This window comes from Notothenia rossii (genome assembly GCF_949606895.1).
Source record: "Notothenia rossii genome assembly, chromosome: 2".
Classification (NCBI taxonomy): domain Eukaryota; kingdom Metazoa; phylum Chordata; class Actinopteri; order Perciformes; family Nototheniidae; genus Notothenia; species Notothenia rossii.
In genome coordinates, this window is record NC_136904.1 from 16,943,152 (window position 1) to 16,961,595 (window position 18,444).

Below are 18,444 nucleotides of genomic sequence, written 5' to 3' on the forward strand. Positions count from 1 at the left end.
CACGTTAGTCCGCCACCTAGTGGAGGAACGTGGGAAATAATAACAAAATAATAATATTTTATTTTGAAATCAGGAATCAGAGTTCCAGCGGAAGTAAGTCTGAGTGCGGAAGCGCAGTCAACATAATACCACAGTTCTGTGATACTGAAGTTAATGTGGATTAATCGTGTTTTAGTTTAAGATGTGAACGTTTAATACCGTGGGATCAATAAACGGAAGCCGTGTGCAGACTGTCCACACGCAGCGCCCAGCCAATAACTAACACCTTACGTAATTTCGAGTATTTAAAAATAGTAACATTGTGTTGAAGAGTTGACTGAGCACACCTGACTGACTGACACCTGTCTGACAGGTGTCCTGCAGCAGACACTATGTCCTGATGGAGAACATCCGATCGCGTCTAAATATTGGGAATAAAGTGGAAGATGTGAAACTGCGGAAACGAAAATCGCAACTATACTCAAAGGAAGATGAAAACATTCTTAAGGACGGTGGGTTCATCTTTGTATGTCAGACAATGGGGACTAAACAACTTATCATAAAACAAATCAAGTGATATATTAATCATGTCATCCACAGGGGAGCTCAGAAGAGTGGTTCTGTTTTCTGTGGCCTTCAGACTGATAAACTGCTTGCTGGTGCAGACCAGCTTCGTCCCTGATGAGTACTGGCAGTCTCTGGAGGTTTCCCATCGGATGGTCTTCAAATATCCTTTACATTAAGTACTACCTGCAGATATGTGCCTCTACTTACTATGCATTATTATTGTTAGAGCAGTGCCAAGTCAAGTCTGTTTATAAAGGACATATTTTAGAGGTCAGTGGGCTTCAAAATAAAATAAAATCAATCATAATTGTTTTTATTATTCTTCCTCTAAATTAATACATTACATACATTATTAGCTTAAAAAAGCTCTGGTTTGAAATGTTCAGAGCACATGAAAGGGTATTGCATATGTTTGGATAACATAAATGACATTAAACACCATACAAGATAACAAGGTATTACAATAAAAAGGAAATAGGATAAGCCATAATTATTGTTAGGATTATAACCATTATTACTATTCTTGACAGAAATAATACTCATTTTTGTCTTGAAAAACTTTAGTTCAGGTTGTAGATATTTCATCAACCCAATAAAATTGTATACATTAAAACAACAAGTTGCATTAAAAGGAACATCTAAAATCTGACACCTGCTGAATGGAAGCAGATTCTTTTTTAAATGTTTGTTCTATCCCTGTATGCTGATCGAACCTTAACAGAGTGACTTATGGGTATCTGACCTGGGAATGGAAGGAAGGGATAAGAGGATTCACCTATCCGCTCTTCTTTGCATTCATATACAAGATATTACACTTCCTAAACTACGACTCAGTCTTTCTCCTGGTGTGTTCACATACTTTCTATTCAGACAACTTCAATATTGCATGTCTTTGAGCAAATATATTTTCTTTTGTCCCTTCGTTTCACTAATCCTGGTCTGTTTGGTTCTGCAGATATGGCTACCACGAATAATTCAAGCACTCTTCGCTGCTTTTGCAGATGTAAAATTCTTCTACCTCATCCGAACTTTGGAAAGACGTGACGTTGCAAATTGGACGGTAAGGAGTTCATCTCGTTTTTTTTTAGGAAATGTACAAGTTACAGCTTGCACTGGATTGGCTTGTGATAATCTTATTTCCTTAGATCAAAAGACATATATAACTTTTTCAATTTCCAACTTTTCTAAACTTCATTCAGACATCATTAACTAGCAGCATTTTACAACAACAGAGACAGTCTGGGTTTATGTGACCTGAAAACAGGTTTGGGCAGATTGTTGCTAAATGGATAGCAACATATTTCACTACATTTCTCAACAGCTGACTCCTGGAGAATCTTTTATTTGTTGCTGAGTCGAGAACAGATTACAGGCACAATATGTCTCACACACAGATTAAAATACAAATATCTAGCTATGAAATAAAACCACTACATGTAATATTACAGCTAGATCAAATTAGTTTTTGTCATGGGAAAATCTATTTTCTTAATTTGAATTCATATTAAAAATGAATTCCAACCACTATGAATACATGTTGCAAATGATCCTTGCTTTCTTGGCTATTCAGTATACATTTCAAACTAATCCAGTGGCTAGTAAGAAATTGGTGAGGCTTTAAATACACAGTTTAAAAGTTTAGAACTAAACATATATTCAGGGTAGAACCATTTGATTTCTCCCATTAATGGATATTTTTGTCAGGATGCATGACATGAACTGGGAGGTTATGCTGGGTTGTTAAGTAATTCAGGTATTGAAGGGTTGGCTATTGCCCTTATACAACACAAGGAGGCCCAATGAAATGCAGCTGCAGTTAGTCCACTATGTTACATAAGCAAACATGACAAAACACAACAGCACAAACTCACAGTAAGACTTCATTTCCTCCTCCAATCAGATCTTTCTTTGTGTTCAGATCATCCCAGGTTTTTGTACATTCATACAGGACTTTGTCACTTCTCCTTGTTGTGTTTGTCTCCAGTTCTTCTGCCACATGTGCTCGTGGTTCTCTTGGTTCTGCTGCACCAGGACCCTCACCAACAGCACGGAGACCACCCTCACCTCTCTGGCTCTCTTTTACTTTCCCCTCCCAAGATCCAAAACTCACAGCAGGTTTGGCTTGTGGCTTCATGTTTAATTAATCCCCCCATCTTTATAAAGATGATTCACTAACACAGTGTCTCTCCAGCAAAATATACCTGAGCCTGGTCGCCCTTGCAGTCATCGTCCGCCCCACGGCCCTGATCGTCTGGTTCCCTCTGCTGATGTACCATTTCTGGCAGGAGAATGACAAACTGAGGCTCATCACTCATACGGTTGTTCCTATAGGGTGTGTGCTTTATATCTCCCATCATCTCATTATACATGTAATCCTTGTCTCTTTATTTCATGATTAGTTTTCTTTCTTTCTCATTTCCAGAGCTGTGGCTGTTGTGATTTCAACACTGATCGACTGCATATTTTATGGAAAGGTAAAAAATAGAATCAGAGCTGCAACAATTAGTTGATCGACTGAAAAATGAGCACCAACTATCTCCAAAAAAAGATCTGTTACATTTTTACTTTATTGTTATACCATATTAAACTATAAATTGAAAGACGTCACATTGAACTTTAAGGAACTGGAATAAACATGTTTCTCTACTTTCTATAACTGAATAGGCCAAACGCTTAATCTCAAGAATAATCTGCCGATTTATTGATAATAATAAAACAGTTTTAATTCAGCCCTAGAGAAAACCCATGTGAAGTTTAGATCACAATCACAGCGGCTTTTTAAGTTGAATGTAACAATGTGATTTCACTTTTTGTTTCTCAGTGGACCGTGGTGCAGTTTAACTTCCTGAAGTTTAACGTCTTCCACGGTGTGGCAGATTTCTACGGCTCTCACCCCTGGCACTGGTACTTCTCTCAGGGCTTTGCCGTGGTGATCGGTCCTCATTTTCCGCTCTTTCTTCACGGGTGCAGCCTCGCTTTCAAAAGATACAAAATCCTGCTGGCAGCGATCGTCTGGACTATCGTGGTCTACAGGTAAATGTCTGTGTTCACATTAACAACCCAAAATTCATTAAACCTCTAAGAATTACACTCAACAGTAACCTACCCTATAGAGAGAAAAGTCACTTGCTTCTAATAACAATGAAGGGTTTTTCTGTTTATTGACCAATAAATTAACACAGGTCAACACTTGACAACAATTTGAAGTGCAAGTGATATCTAAAATAAAACAATCACAACTAATAATAAAAGGGAATATTAACTAAACAGCTGTGGGTCTAAAACTGACTTTACATAATTATATATCCTTTAAATAATTCCAAACTATCCCTTTTAAGACCCAAAATGTCCCTTTCCTCAGTTTGAGTAATACAGGTCACGATCAGTCATGATGTTTTGCTTCTCGACGGACAAACTAACCTGTGTTGATCTTCTCCTTCAGTTTGCTTCCTCACAAAGAGTTCAGATTCATCTACCCAGTGCTGCCTTTCTGTATGATCTTCTGTGGTAAGTTTTCACATCCCACATGTATTTGTGATTACAGCCAGACGTGTGATTTAATACTTCTTCTACTCCAGGGATATCTCTGGCCAGTCTGAAAGCGTGGCGGCGAGCTGCCGCGACCGTCCTGTTGGTGAGCAACCTGCTGGCAGCGCTGTACACCGGGCTGATCCACCAGCGAGGCTCTCTGGACGTCATGAGCCGCCTGCAGACGCTGTGTGACGTCAGAAACATCTCCACCATGCAGCCGGACGTCCTGCTGCTCATGCCCTGCCACTCCACGCCTTATTACAGGTAGAGAAGTGTTGTAAAAACTGCACACCCACAACTCTGATGCAAATTGTTAAAAACAGTTTTGAGTTATTTAACGTTGTTCAAAGCTTACGTTTCAAATTTAAGATCAGGAAACTTGTATAAAACATTTGCACCTGTAGAGCTCCAGAATAGCCGACGTTTATTTACTTACACTAATATCCATTATTATTAGGGTTCGGTTTGGTATAGTGTACAATGTTATTATCAATACCTTTTAGCAGAAAATGTAACATTTTGGTTAAAGAATATTAACCGTTTTTTCTAAATAACCCTGTTCAAATGACTAATTAAGCAAAATGTATTAATACAACATTGTTTCAGTGAGTCTTTAATGTAATGTGCAGCTGTACAAAAATAAGCCTGCACACAAAATTAACATTAAGAATAGTGATTTATAACAAGAGTAAGGCCAAGCTGTGACCTAAGTTTTTCATTGCCATATCTACACTGTAGCTTATGTGCAACTGACAATAGAGCCTTGAATTGAAGCTGGTAACATGTTTGTGTAGACTGTGCCAAAGTTACATCTTACATACATAGCTCTCTCTCTCTCTCTCTCTTTCTGCAGCCACGTGCACTGCCCGATGAAGATGAGGTTCCTCGAGTGTCCCCCGGACCTCGGAGAGGAAGGTCACGTCGATGAAGCGGACCGGTTCTACGAGGACCCGCTTCACTGGCTCAGAACTTCATTTCCGTACAAATCTTCTCTACCAACCCATCTGGTTCTGTTTGACGTTTTGGAGAAAGTGAGATCTTCACAAAGTGTATTTATGTTATCTATTTGTCTAAATGAATGTGGGATTTGTATTTATGTAATGTGTTTTTTTGTTGCAGGAAATATCCATGTTTTTGCAGGGGAATAACTTTGCGAGGACAGCAGAGATGTTTCATACTCACTTCCCCGAGGGGAGAGTTGGAGGGAGCATCTTTATATATGAAAGGCACTGACACTGGAACAATGGATCCTGAATGAGTAAAGACATGAAATTGCTACTGAAATAAACGTGGTGTGTCATTTTTCTCTTCCAGTAATTTCTTTCCCAACACTACACGCAAATAAAAAATACAAATAAAACTCAGGTCCAGTAAAAATAGGATTCATGTGGAATGTTAGAACATAGCATCTTTACAATGAAAGCAAACTCAGTCACACAGATCTGTCTCTGTAGCAGCGAATTAAAACAACTCCTACAAATACTTACAAACATTCATCTTAAAACAAGCTCTGCATTCCCAATAAACATTTTTAAACATTATGTGCTGTGGTTGAAGGTGAGTGCAAATGGTGTTTTAGCACTGTATCATATATGACCCATCTTAAACTCAAACGTAACAGCTACTTCAAAACAGCAAAAACAGCTCAAGAAACTTCAGTAGCATTAAAAAGTTAACATTGTGCAAACAAGTTGGACATAGCAGGTAAATACAACTCAAAATGGAATTGGCTAATCAAATATATTATCAATATTTGGGATCAAACGGCAACGGACCCAGTTCTATTTTGACGTCGGCCATGTGTCGGTCTGCGTCTCTTCCTGAGCGGCTCGACGTGCGCTCGCCGTGCGGTCGGGGTCTCGCTCTCTGCTTCCGCTGCTGATGCTTCGCCTTCGACTCCTTTGGGTCTGTGCCGGGTCCTTCAAACGGCCCGCTGCATGGTTCAAAAACAAGACATCAAAAGCATGAATACTAGTATTTTGTGTTTAACTTGAATAAATGAGCACTAAAGAATGAAGGGATCCTAACTGCTGGGAGGCTGACTGCAAAGACAAACTCCCATGATCCCTTGCACTCAACCAAACTCTAAATGTTGTGATTGTTGAAAAGGAGAACCCACAGCGTCAGAAAATTACAGATCTTGCGTCTGAAATTACAACCTTTTCCTGCTTTAACTTATCATTATGAAGTTCATTGCGCAATGTAATGTCTCAAGGATAATGACATCATCTGTGCTTAGATTTGTAAAATGCAATCCCGTCTGCAAGAGGGAACGATCTTCCAGAAAATAAGTCTCTTCCCTTAAGGTCCCTGCACATTTCTGATGGCCGGGAAATTCACCACTTTCCAAACTTCACTGTAGATTCTTCCGACCACTTGTCTTGCATTTGCCCTCCCACATGATTTACCATGGCTGCCTCCCACTTCTTTAAGATGTCAAATGATTTCATATAGATGGAATCCAACTCTCTTTTCCTATTTGGCATTGTAATGAGCACTCCGCTCTGCATCAGCCAAACGGCTCGCTGCACCCGCACTGCGAGTGGGACCCAAGTTCCCATCAGCAAAAACACGTGGGTTTGCTATCCTGGCTCCAAAATGGTGGAATGAGCTCCCCATTGAAATCAGGACAGCAAATAGCTTACACATCTTCCAGCGCAGACTGAAAACTCATCTCTTTCGACTCCACTTTGAGCGATAGAATTGCTAACAAAGCACTTATATACTAACAAAGGACTGGTTTATCTAAAATCAGTTGAGTAGCACTTGAAATGTTTTAGCTCTATGAAACCTGATGTACTTATATGATTCTTTTTTCTTCAAGTTTGTATTTTCTTGGTCGAATGCACTTATTGTAAGTTGCTTTGGATAAAAGCGTCAGCTAAATGTAATGTGATGGCAGCCCTCAGAAAATGTTATTTGTTTACACATTGTGGCGGTTTGATACAAAGTCCTGAAAGAAGCTCTCGGGAAAAGAGCCCTGAACTGCAATTACTTACTAGGATAGCTATTCATGTAATCAATAAGATTTAAGTTTAGAAGTGTACCAATTACACCAAATATTTTTTCCCCCAACATCAGATCTTCTTGTATAACTGGAAAACTCTTTCGGATGATTAGGAATGAGAATGACGTTCCACAGAAAGCTTGGACTTATTTCCTAATTAAGATGGGCCACTTTTTTAAAAGATAATTGGGACTTACTTTGGGCCGTGGCTTTTTCTGTAACCCTTTCCAAAGAAGTGTCGGTAGACGAAGTCGTCGAGATCTCTGAACACGTCGTCGTCGAGGCCCTGATACTCGAGCATTTCTCTCAGGTAGTTTTCCACGCCGCTGACAAAGTCTGTGAAAAGCATCCGGTCGTGGATGAACACGCCGTTGTGGAAGAATTTGTTGATGAACTTCTCGAGCTCCTCCCAGTGGTGGAAGTGGTCGACTTCCTGCTGCAAGTAGCTCCGCAGCAGCTGGTTGAACTCGTCCGCTCTGATTGGATCCATGGCTTTGTCGAAGAGACTCTTGGACTCCTGGAAGGCGCAGTCGAACACTCCCGAGCATCCTTTGTAGTTTGCCTTGTGGGAGTCTTGACCTCCATCTCTGTGAACTTTATCTCCTGATTTCCGGGTGTTGTGGCTGCTCTCGTGGTGTGTGCGCTGCTGCTTGTTGTGAGTGGATCTGTGCTGCCACGCCTCCTTTGTGTTCTTCTCGCCATGTCTCTTCTCATAAAAGCCTCCTGCATTTTTAAAGAGGGTCGAGGCCGAGTCTTTGAAGTTTTTGAACGTTGATTTGACGGAATCTGAAAACTTCCTCAGGTTTTCCTTCACGGCGTCCTTTGCTTTCTTTATCTGCTCTTTGTGGTGATGGACGAACTCCTTGGTGGAGTTTTTCACAGCGTCAAATGTCTCTTTAACTCTTCCTGCCGTGCCCCCTTTCTGACTTTTGACTTTGGGCTCCGTGTCTCCTTTAGCTCTCTCCTCTTTGGTTTCCAGGTAGAGCCTCTCCCACAGGTCAGAGCGCTGCTGCTCGAAGCTCAGCCTCTTCTCCAGCTCCGTCAGACGGGCCTGGAGCTCCTCTGTCTCTGCCTCCTGATTGGCTCTGGGGAAGAGACTCCTCACCTCCTCTAACTCTCTCCTGAGCTCCTCTGTAACTGTTCTCTGCTTGTTGAGCTTCTTCCTCAGTGTCTGGGTTTCAGCCATCATGTCTGCCCTCTGGCTGTGAAAGCTGCGGATCAGCTGTTTCTCCCCCTCCAGCTCGTCTAACAGCCTCTCGTTTTCAGAAAGCAGCGAGTCAGCACCGGCTCTCGTCGCCTCCTGATCTCTGAGCTTGTTCAGCTCCTCCTGCAGGGCGGCTAGAGACGCTTCTTTATGTTGTAGGGAGTTCATCAGCAGAATGTTCTCAGCGGTCAACAGGTGCTGCTCGGACACCATCAGGTCAGTCTGCTCCTTCTGTCTCAGCAACATCTCCAGCTCCTCTCTCTGGGCCTGAAAGGAAGAGAAAGAGAGGAAATGTTATGGCTTATAAGGAATGAAAATCGGTACCACTTTACAATAAGACTACCCTTATAAAGGATTCATAAAGGGTTCATAATTAGGTTATTAATTAGGTTGTAAACACTTTATTAATCATTAACCTGTTAGGCCCCAAGCCTGTTTTTCAGGTCTCAGGCTCGAAAAAAAAGCTTTAGGAACCCAAAGTACAACATATAATAAGTACCCTGTATCAAGATTGATGCAAAACAAGTGAAATTGGACCTTTTTAGAGAGGTTTATTAAAAAAAACTCCACCTCTGGGGTGATTTGGGTGGAAATGGGCATTTTTGCCGTTTCTCTGGAACCCATTGGTCGATTTCGGTGATTGACATCTCTTTTTAACCGTTAGAGCCAATAGAATCGAAGGGGCCTTTCCACATACACACCAACGTTAACAAAAAAAAGTGGGGGCTTCGCGCATGCAGGTTTTCATCAGAGTGAACTAGGGATGTAACGATACCAAAAACTCACGGTACGATAATATCGCGATAACAAGTCCACGGTACGGTATTTATCGCGATATTGAATAATAAAGGGAAGGGAAAAAAAATCATAATTTTTTTTTTTTCAATAAAACATTTTTTTACTCGGAAAATGTTTCTTTATTACATAATAAATCTGATTTTTACAGCCTTTTTGTAGGATAGCAGTATTTTAAAGTGACAGTAACGGACTGGAACAAGAAAACCAGTGTTTTTGTACCTACTGGTACTACCAAACAAAGTAAGCATTTTCTTTATGCCACTGCATCTCACAAATAAACAAGGACATTTAATAATCAGACCCTGCAATAAAATAAATCAAGTTTCACTTTAGTTTTTCAAGTAACTCAACTCAAACTCACTAGTCACTCACTCAGCATCATCAGACAGGTTTTTAGGAATATGAGAATGTCCACATTTCCAGGTATTTATAAGCTGGGGTGTTTGGGCATTTACAATATCCCCTGCTCTGGAAACAACTCTCTCGCTTGGTACTGATGTTGCTTGGACACCAGTGGTCGCGTTAACCGAATATTTTATTTAACAATGACGGAAAAATCTGAAAGCAGTCTGTCATTTTGACAGATTAGAACAAACTCGGAACAGCGCCAACGTTTCCCCGCAGCGAGGCTCTGGTGTTATGCCGTGTTATGCATGCCCTCCAAAAGGAAATGATATAGTTCCCAAACCGTACTTTGCCGTACAGATCAATACATGTCTGGGAGGTCTTGCTTCACACTGTGCGCGTCCCGCGAGGTGCATGCACACACGGCCCCCCCCCCCCCCCCCAGCGAAAAAGTCTAACGCCAGGCTTATTGACATGACGAGATATAAATATATGGTTGGTACTTGTCAATGTCTCTAGGTGTGTAAATGTAGCTCTGTAAATACGATGTCCTTTTGTGTTATCTGTTGTTTTATTTTCATGTTGTAACCTACTTGCTGCCATGTTGGACAGGTCTCTCTTGAAAAAGAGATCGATGATCTCAATGGGACCACCTGGTTAAATAAAGGTTTAAAAAAAAAAGAAGTGGTAGATTTTGTCAGTCTCATGACGGTATTGGGAAGTTTATTTACCGCGATACCGCGATATTCGGTATATCGTTACATCCCTAGAGTGAACCTCTCTCTCGCTCTGACATCTGAAAACGGAAAAGTAGGTTTATTGCTTATGGATTATCAGAAATCATTTCAAAGGGACACAGACACATTGGATTAACCTATGAATTAACTTCAGCAGCGTTTTTATCATTTTAATGCCATTGAAGAACACTTTTGATCAGACAACAACGAAGGTAAGAGATATTGCAGTTTTTGCTACCTAGCGCCAAGAGTTATGTTTTTGTTTATTATGTCGCGAGTTCTAATCATCGAGTGATGATGTAGGTAATGGCTGATGAAGAACACGAAGTAAGCTAGGTAGCCAATATAAGGCTTAGTCATCTTGCCAAATAGTGAGCCCACATTTATCTGTACTGCTAAGTCTTATATTGGCCAACTAGCTTACTTCATCTTCTTCATCAGCCAACATCCTTGGTATCTGTTGTTCACTGAGTTGATTCCCCCCCATCCATCTTGATGTTTCTTGGCATCTCTTTATGAACATTTATTTATGAGTTACTAATATTTATAACTGCCAAAAGGGAGCCTTATTGTAAAGTGTGAAACAAATCACCATTTCTTAATGAGTTACTACCATTTCTAATAAGGCTTAGCAGTACAGATAAATGTGGGCTCACTATTTGGCAGGCAACCGGTCACAGTCGCCCTGTTTATCTCATGTCTTATAAAAGCTTATTAATGATTTATAAAGTGTTCACAACCTAATTAATAAATGAATTACAAACTATTCGTAAACCCTTTATAAGGGTAGTCTTATAGTGAAGTGGTACCAAAATATCATTCGGCATTAGAGAATTAAATCAAAATGCAAAAATCAAAGAGAGAGTTTTCCACCCATAACTGGGGCCGTGGAATGAAGTGAAGAAGTGACCTGAGTGAGGACCTGTTGGATGTTGAGCTCCTGGTTCTCTTTCTGAATCTTCTCCATCACCTGTGAGAGCAGTGAGTTCACTTCTTGCTGATCCAGATCATCCGCTCCAAAGTCAACAATCTGGCCCTGAGAGAGAACAACACAAAACACGTTATGGTCAAATGAAAGTCTTCCTAATATAATATAATCTTATGCTCAAAAAGAGGTAATAAAAGTCAAAGCATGGGTTGAAGAATGACATGAACAGAATTAGTTAGTTATGTGTTCATGTACATACAGCTACACATGATGTTGCGATCTCTGTACTCTCTGACCTGGTGTTTAAAAGGTTGTTCTCGAACATGTCGTTGAATCAGATCCATCACAACATTGAGTTCATTCACTCTGATTTCCTCCCCTGGTTTCTGCCTTTCTTTAATCTGGACTGAACCTGTAACACAAACACATTATTTACATTTGTATTCACACACACATTAGGATTAGCATAGTTGGGCTACAGGGCTCAGTATATGTTCCTCGTCTCACCATAGAAGTGTCCAAAGCCCACACTGAAGGCTACGACGAGGGCGATCAGGATGCAGCTGCTGAGGATGCTGCTGCCCTTGCCTTGCGTCCGGACATCAAGAACTTCACCCTCATCCTCCTCATCCTGCTCCTCCTCCTCCTCAGGCTCTGTCACGCTGCCAGCCGTATTCTTCCTCAACCTTCGCCTTCGGACAACAGCACTCGGCCCTTCCTCTTCCTCACTGCTGCTGGAGTGAGTCACTGCAGGCTGCTGCTGCTGCCCTGGGAATACTACAATACAAATACCCAAGGTTATGGCTGCAGTGGTTTTATGAGGGAATTCAACAAACCGGGAAACTAGCAGGTTCAAAAGAATGTGCAGCGAGGTTTATCATGCAGGGAACAAATACTGCAGATTAATCGGCTGTTCACGTTTTATGAATACATTTAAATGGAATTAACATTTTACATGACTACTTATGATTTGCTATTATGTATCTATAATATATTTCGGAATATCCCTGTAGCCAATGACACTGTTTATTGTAGTGTACTCCATTTATTCAATATCTGGTCATATTGTGTATTATGTAGAGCAGGGGTGCACCGGTCGATCGACCGGTCGATCGACCGACCGGAGATTCCCAGTCGATCGCGAGATGTGTCTAAAAATAGAACAACAATATTCTGTTTTATCGTTAATGTTCTATAACATAATCTTCCTGTGCCAGAATAATCCACTTGAACGCACCAAAGCTTTGTGATTGGTGTGACCCCATGTGTGGGGGCGTGGCTGGTGGGCAGTGGGCACTATTTCGCTGACGTTGTCCGTGTCAACAGGAGTGACAGTCCGCACACACACAAGACCGCAATTATGGCAGAAGCAAAAAAGCCCAAAATATATAATTTTCACTCCGAGTGGGAGGATGATTATTGTTGTATCTATTCCAATTCAAAGTCCATCTGTCTCATCTGCAATGCGAGCGTGGCTTTATCGAAGAAGGGTAATTTAGGAGCGGCATTTCAAAACGTGCACAGAGGGACCGGAAAGAACAGCGAAATGCACAGCAGTCCATTTTCACCAGGCCCAACAACAAGAGCAAGGCTGTTCCATAGCATCTTATCGTGTCAGTCACGTTCTTGAGAAACACATGAAGTATTTCAAAGACGGCGAAGTTGTGAAAGAAGCATTCCTGGAGGCTGCCGACGCGCTTTTTGGGGACAGTAAAAATAACAGTAGCATTTCAACAGGTTTTTGATATAATAAAAACTCAAGTTAGATACCGTTATTAATCAGCTTTAAGTTTTAGTTTGTTTGAACTTATTCATTATAATTATTGTATAAAAATGGTATAAAAATGCAAACATTAAGATCTGTTCTGTTTACATTGATTATAGTCTATTATCAATTCAGGTTAAGAAACTAGTGTTGCTTGCATCCTATTTGAAAAGGCATTTCTTTTTATACTCTAATAAAATGCAACAAAAAAAGGGTTTGATTCGATTCATTTTGTGTTTTTTATTGCACTTTGGCAGCAGATTCCTGTGTAGCTTCAGATCTGAGTTGTTTTATTAGTAAGCCTAGTTTATACTTTTGTAGCAACACTATTTGTATATAATGGCAAAGAAAGGGTTCAGTCTTTTCTTTTTTTCCTGTGTCCTATGTGGCAGCACTGTTCAATGTTTCTTGAACACATTACCCACTGTAGTATGTGACGTGTGAATAAACTCCAACTCTGTATCAACAACACTGTTGTGTAACTTCAGTTAAATACTTGTATGTGTGTAGATTAGAAAGCGGTAAGATAAAGGATCTGCAATGTTTTATGAAGTATTAATCGTACAAAGGTCAGTTTTATTCAAGTAGAAGTGTGTATTTACCTGGTAATAGGCTGTCCGTAATGGCTACGCCTCTCCATTTGGACTGGTAGATCTCGGCAGACTGGCAACTTTAAAAGTAGCTCTCGGCTCAAAAAAGGTTGGGCACCCCTGATGTAGATACTCTAGGCTAGGGATACATGTCATTTCTATTATGAAATAGTTATATACTGTTTACTCTTGTAATGCTTGACACTGCTTCTGGCACAAAAACATTTCCCAATGTTGGGATAAATCAAGTATCTATCTATCTAAAGATTGATATCACTCTCATGCATTTTACTTTTGACATAAATACTAGTATAGAGACTAACCAGCGTTTCCGCCAGGGGGGCGTCTTGCCGTCATTTGACCTTATTCAGCTTGGAACGCCCTGAACTCGAGCCGAGGGAGTCCAAAAAAATAAATAATTCGAGAGAAGATCGAGTTTTTATCGCTTGAAATTACGAAAGGGAAAAATGACATCCCTCTGTTGGAGGGGCAAAGGAGTCTGGTGGGATTATTTTCGCCGTCAACAAAGCGTGTTCCTGTGACGGAAAGTGTACTGCCGGCGAGCCTCGACGGGGGGTGCTAGTGGGGCACGTGCGTGAACTGCGAGCGCCGGAGTCTCGCAGCGGCGAAACTGAGGCTCCGTGGTAAACTGTGGTAAAATGAAGAGCCGTTTGGGAGCCGAAAGAGCCGGCTCTTTTTAGTGAGCCGAGCCAAATGATCCGGCTCACTAAAAAGAGCCGGAATTCCCATCACTAATACGCAAAGAGATAGCATCTATAACTTAAGGGACGGCTCAATTCTAAATTTAAGTCATGTGACACGGAGACGACGTGACAATCTTTTAGCCGGCATAGAGAAATTATTGGAAGTCCATTTCATCATTAAAGAGTGAGTGAGTGAGTGAGTGAGTGAGTGAGTGAGTGAGTGAGTGAGTGAGTGAGTGAGTGAGTGAGTGAGTGAGTGAGTGAGTGTGTGTGTGTGTGTGTGTGTGTGTGTGTGCTGCAGCCCTACCAGTCTCCGCAGCACTGAAGGCGTACTGGCTGCTGCAGGAGGTGCCGAGGTAAAACTCCCCGTTGGCGGCCGCCTCCTCCTCCTCCTCCCCCTCAGCGGGCTCGTCCTCCTTCAGATCTCCAAGAGTCACAATGTCGGAGTGATCGCTGAAGGACAGCACATGCTGTTTCCCTGTGGAGCTGTGGCCGTCCTGGAGAAGATACAATATTTTGAACATGGAGCGCTAAGGGAGCAGACTCTGGATTGTTTAAAGAACACTGCAGGTCTATCTGATCGTTTTCTCACCTCTGAGGGACACACTGTCTCATCTATGGTTTGCTCTTCCAGAGTTTCATCAGGTGACTCTGCAACTTGTTCTTCATCACACTGAGCTGCAAACATAATAAATACAAATTGAGTGTGAATTATGATGGGTACTGTATGATCTTCATGACCTATTAATCTCAAATAAAAAGAACCAGTAAACGTTCTTATTTGAGAAACTGAAACAAAACAATGCCCTATATTGATCAGCTGGATTTATCTTTTCATTAATCATATTTATTTTCCAAGCTGATATTTTTCTAGCTGCTTTAAAAAAGGGATAATGAAAGCATGTACAACATGTAAAGGAAAAACACAAGGATACATTAATAAAGTTAGAGTTTTAAATTGTGAATGTAAAATGTCTGACAGTGAGACAATACAAAGTCAACGTTTCAGGCATTTAGCTGAAAGAGATGTGGATATTCTTGCTTGTACATAAACACATCATTTAAACAAGAAAACGGTTTGTATTCCTACAGTGTCATACTCACATCTTCTATTGTTAAACTCAGGTAGAAAATAATATGAGGAGTGTTACCAGTGGAGTCTGAGGCCTGTTCATCCTGCCGCTCTTCCTCCTCCTCCTCCTCCTCCTCTGCTTTAGGACGCTCTAACAGCTCGGCAGCCTCTGCTCCCAACATCTCAATATCTGAACCCTGGGGACACATCATTTTATTTATGAATAAACAAGACAATACATGCAGACATGCAGTATTCAGCAAGATATTTACCAATTATCGTTGAAATGTATATTTTAAGTGTCTTTCAGTTCTGTGTAAACTAGATTTCTCCTTCGCTCAATACGGCTTTTTCACACCTTTAATGCAAAAAGACTGGCTACCTTGAGTTCTCTAGCATTCAACTGAGAGCAGAGTGCCACTGTGACAATTGTCCGGCAAATTATCATACTGTTGTTACCGGTTATAATTAACATGTCAATACTTAACCCTTGCCTGGTCACCATTTCAATAACCTGTAGTTTACATTTTGATTGGCTGGGACCTTTCCCTTCCTCCTGTGTAAAGTGCTTGCGTTTCTGTTGGAAGGCAGCTGGAAATAGATTGATTCTGTTAACTCTTCATTAACTCTTCATTAAATAACACAACTTTGGTTTAAACTTGACGATTTGTTCATTACTAACCAACCAGAATGTGATTAAGTGTGGAATTTCCACCACACTTATAAAAATGATTATTCGATATGTCGAATAAACAGTGTATCAGATACAACTCTATAAAAAGTGTCTAAACAATTCTAGGAATAAGTTAGGAAGAGATTGCTAAAATGTTTTTAAACATTTGAATGAGAGTTGTGAACTTGAATGTTGGAGATAGGGAACTGAGAGGCTATCCATCCTGTGATTTGAAAATAGACAACTGAAAATAGCTGGGATTAGGTACCAAGAAAAGGATTTATACCTCATTACTGATAATGGTCCAGCCACAGGACGACTCTGCATCACTTGATGTCGCCGACATTTCTGTCCGCTGTCAGCCAGACAGGGATTTGGAGGAGATAAGGTGGTTCAACTCTGAGAAAGTATATTGTGGTGAAAAAGATAAAGTAGGACATTGTGTCACAGGATGATATTATGTCACGTCAACAATGTATCAATTGCATAGTTAATTAGTTCAAAGTATTTATTAAAAAATAAAAATGTTGGCTTCTGTCCTTGGGATGTATTTGAGGGTAAGAAATTTTATTTAAGGGCAATATAAAAAGGTATTAAAAAGAAAGAACCTAAGACACACATCCAACACTTTTGTATCACTGCCTGTGGGTGTCGTCGTCGCACACCTTATCAATCAGTTGTACAGGTAGTACAGGTAGTGCTGTACAACTACAGGTATTACTGTACAACTGTGTCCTTATCCGACTTATGTATCTGACTGAGCTGAAAACAGGACCCCAGGCAGTCTGGGGCTCTTTCACTTTTACTGGAAAGTACCTTTTACTGGAGAAAACTGCAGTTTTGTTCTTAATGAAAAGTGTGCTGTATTGAAATACTGTAATCATGGCTCCCTACTCTAATATATACTGAAAGTCCAAATTCAAGCACATAATGTATGTTTACGTTGCAATTGTATTAAATCTCCTGAGACTTATAGTTGTAAGTAACATATTTAAATAAAGCACATTTACTTATTTTTTAGATAAATGAACTATGATTCACATCAACATAGACAGGTTTTCAAAAATAAAAGCACTTCTGTTATGGTTGGCCAAATGTGGTTTTATTTACCACCCCAGTGTGACGCACTGTTATGAAGTAAAGCCTTGTCCTCGCCATTCAATTAAATACATAAACAAAACGATAAACGGGTTGCAACAAACGGAAATTATGTAAAAGGCGACATCTATCGGTGAAGACCTCAGCAGCAGCGAACACAAGATGCCTGCTCGTGCGGCCTGACATTTTAAACAAATGAGATACGAACAGTTTATACAACAACCGATACCGTAGCTACCATTAAATCCGACCATTAACATCAATGAAGACGTTTAGCTGTTGGTTTTAACTAAGTTACCAGGCTAGTTATTAACGTCACCTGTCTGAGCACCGTCAACACATATAATTAGTAACGTTACGTATCTTAAGCAGCCTTTTAACATCACTAGCTTTTAAAAAAAGACTAAACTCACCGGTGTGTTGTGCCAAACGACGAGGCAGCTGTTGGAGCTCCAGACGCAGTTCCAGCCCAGATTATCCTTTAACAACACTGCAAAACCCGTATTTTTATGGGAAATGTAGTTTTGAAGTGTTTAGCTAGACAAGCGGAAACCGCATTTTTAGAACTCATAGAACTACAACTCCCATACGTCAGCGTGGTGGCAAAACTGGCTCAGCAAGCGAGTGGAAAAAAACATAAACAAGGAAGCGTGATAAAGCAGACTGTCATCAGAACTAAAATGGAAACAAAAAAAAGAAAACTACATACAAAAACAACAAGACAATAATGTATTGTTTCACTGTGTTTTAGAGTCAACACTGAACAGTCCAAATTTCAAATAGAAGCCACGTGCTCGTTGTTATTAAGCACTAAGCTCTAAACCAAAATATTCTATATAGGCCTATAGAAAGCATAACTTCTACACGTTTTATATGACAGGTGAGTCTCCACACAGCATACTGTCATATAAGAAGTCATAGGGTACCAGTAGTATTCAAAGTTGCTGAACTCAACTTACCATTCGATTCAAGTAACATAAGCTTGGAACATTTTGGTTTAGAGCCAGACGACACGCGCACACTAGCACCCACCTAACAACGAGCACGTGGCTTCTATTTGACATTTCAACTTTTCAGTGTTAACATGTCCATTTACAAAAGTATTAGAATCAAAATATAATTAAAGCTCTTATGAGGATGATATACATATTATATAATTGAAATATAACAATTTATGTAATTATGTTTTATTTTATGTTGCAGCTTGCAGGGTGACATTTCTTCCCCCAAATGATAAACTACTGCCTGCAAGTTTGGGATTTTCATGAAACAATTAACACATTTCATCTTTTCCTATAATCATTTAATGATTATATCTTAACACAAAGGATTATGCATTTAATTTATACTATTATCTTAAAGAAACTAATATCATATAGCGCGGTGCAGAAGCAGAAATACCAGGACATGGAAATACTTAAAAGGTTAAAGTCCTGTATTAAATAC

General features: G+C 40.3%; 2 protein-coding genes across 6 annotated transcripts; one reads left to right on the forward strand and one right to left on the reverse strand.

The window, feature by feature from the left end:
• The first annotated feature begins 107 nt into the window (after positions 1-107).
• Positions 108-5,383, forward strand: pigb (phosphatidylinositol glycan anchor biosynthesis, class B). Of its 2 annotated transcripts, XM_079665480.1 has the most exons (12): positions 110-491; positions 580-706; positions 1,274-1,391; positions 1,502-1,606; positions 2,531-2,661; positions 2,738-2,878; positions 2,969-3,020; positions 3,368-3,579; positions 3,989-4,053; positions 4,125-4,341; positions 4,931-5,108; positions 5,197-5,383. In XM_079665480.1, exons 1-12 carry the CDS (start codon positions 380-382, stop codon positions 5,308-5,310), a joined length of 1,572 nt encoding a protein of 523 aa, XP_079521606.1. In that variant the 5' UTR covers positions 110-379; the 3' UTR covers positions 5,311-5,383. The 2 variants fall into 2 exon arrangements, with proteins under 2 accessions (XP_079521605.1, XP_079521606.1); XM_079665479.1 differs by having other exon boundaries at positions 108-491; positions 4,931-5,383.
• ccpg1 (cell cycle progression 1) lies at positions 5,244-17,974 on the reverse strand. 4 transcript variants are annotated; one of them, XM_079665476.1, is made up of 11 exons: positions 17,958-17,974; positions 17,412-17,488; positions 16,187-16,299; positions 15,307-15,424; positions 14,748-14,833; positions 14,463-14,652; positions 11,604-11,873; positions 11,393-11,508; positions 11,079-11,204; positions 7,282-8,555; positions 5,244-6,010 (listed from the first exon to the last, which is right to left on the reverse strand). In XM_079665476.1, the coding sequence occupies exons 3-11, from the start codon at positions 16,244-16,246 to the stop codon at positions 5,824-5,826; spliced, it is 2,427 nt and encodes an 808-aa protein (XP_079521602.1). In that variant the 5' UTR covers positions 16,247-16,299; positions 17,412-17,488; positions 17,958-17,974; the 3' UTR covers positions 5,244-5,823. The 4 variants fall into 4 exon arrangements, with proteins under 4 accessions (XP_079521602.1, XP_079521604.1, XP_079521603.1 ...); XM_079665478.1 differs by lacking the exon at positions 17,958-17,974 and having other exon boundaries at positions 11,139-11,204; positions 17,412-17,766; XM_079665477.1 differs by lacking the exon at positions 17,958-17,974 and having other exon boundaries at positions 11,091-11,204; positions 17,412-17,766.
• Between the last annotated feature and the right edge of the window lie 470 nt (positions 17,975-18,444).

Bases quoted from the DNA above. Each gene is read 5' to 3' on its own strand.
- pigb (XM_079665479.1), top strand. From the start codon at position 380: ATGGAGAACATCCGATCGCGTCTAAATATTGGGAATAAAGTGGAAGAT. The intron at 2,662-2,737 runs GTTTGGCTTGTG...GTGTCTCTCCAG, and splicing joins AGATCCAAAACTCACAGCAG to CAAAATATACCTGAGCCTGG. The intron at 3,580-3,988 runs GTAAATGTCTGT...CTTCTCCTTCAG, and splicing joins TGGACTATCGTGGTCTACAG to TTTGCTTCCTCACAAAGAGT.
- ccpg1 (XM_079665476.1), bottom strand. From the start codon at position 16,246: ATGTCGGCGACATCAAGTGATGCAGAGTCGTCCTGTGGCTGGACCATT. The intron at 11,874-14,462 runs GTAGGGCTGCAG...TTTGTATTGTAG, and splicing joins CTTCAGTGCTGCGGAGACTG to TATTCCCAGGGCAGCAGCAG. The intron at 11,205-11,392 runs GTCAGAGAGTAC...GTTCTCTCTCAG, and splicing joins AACAACCTTTTAAACACCAG to GGCCAGATTGTTGACTTTGG.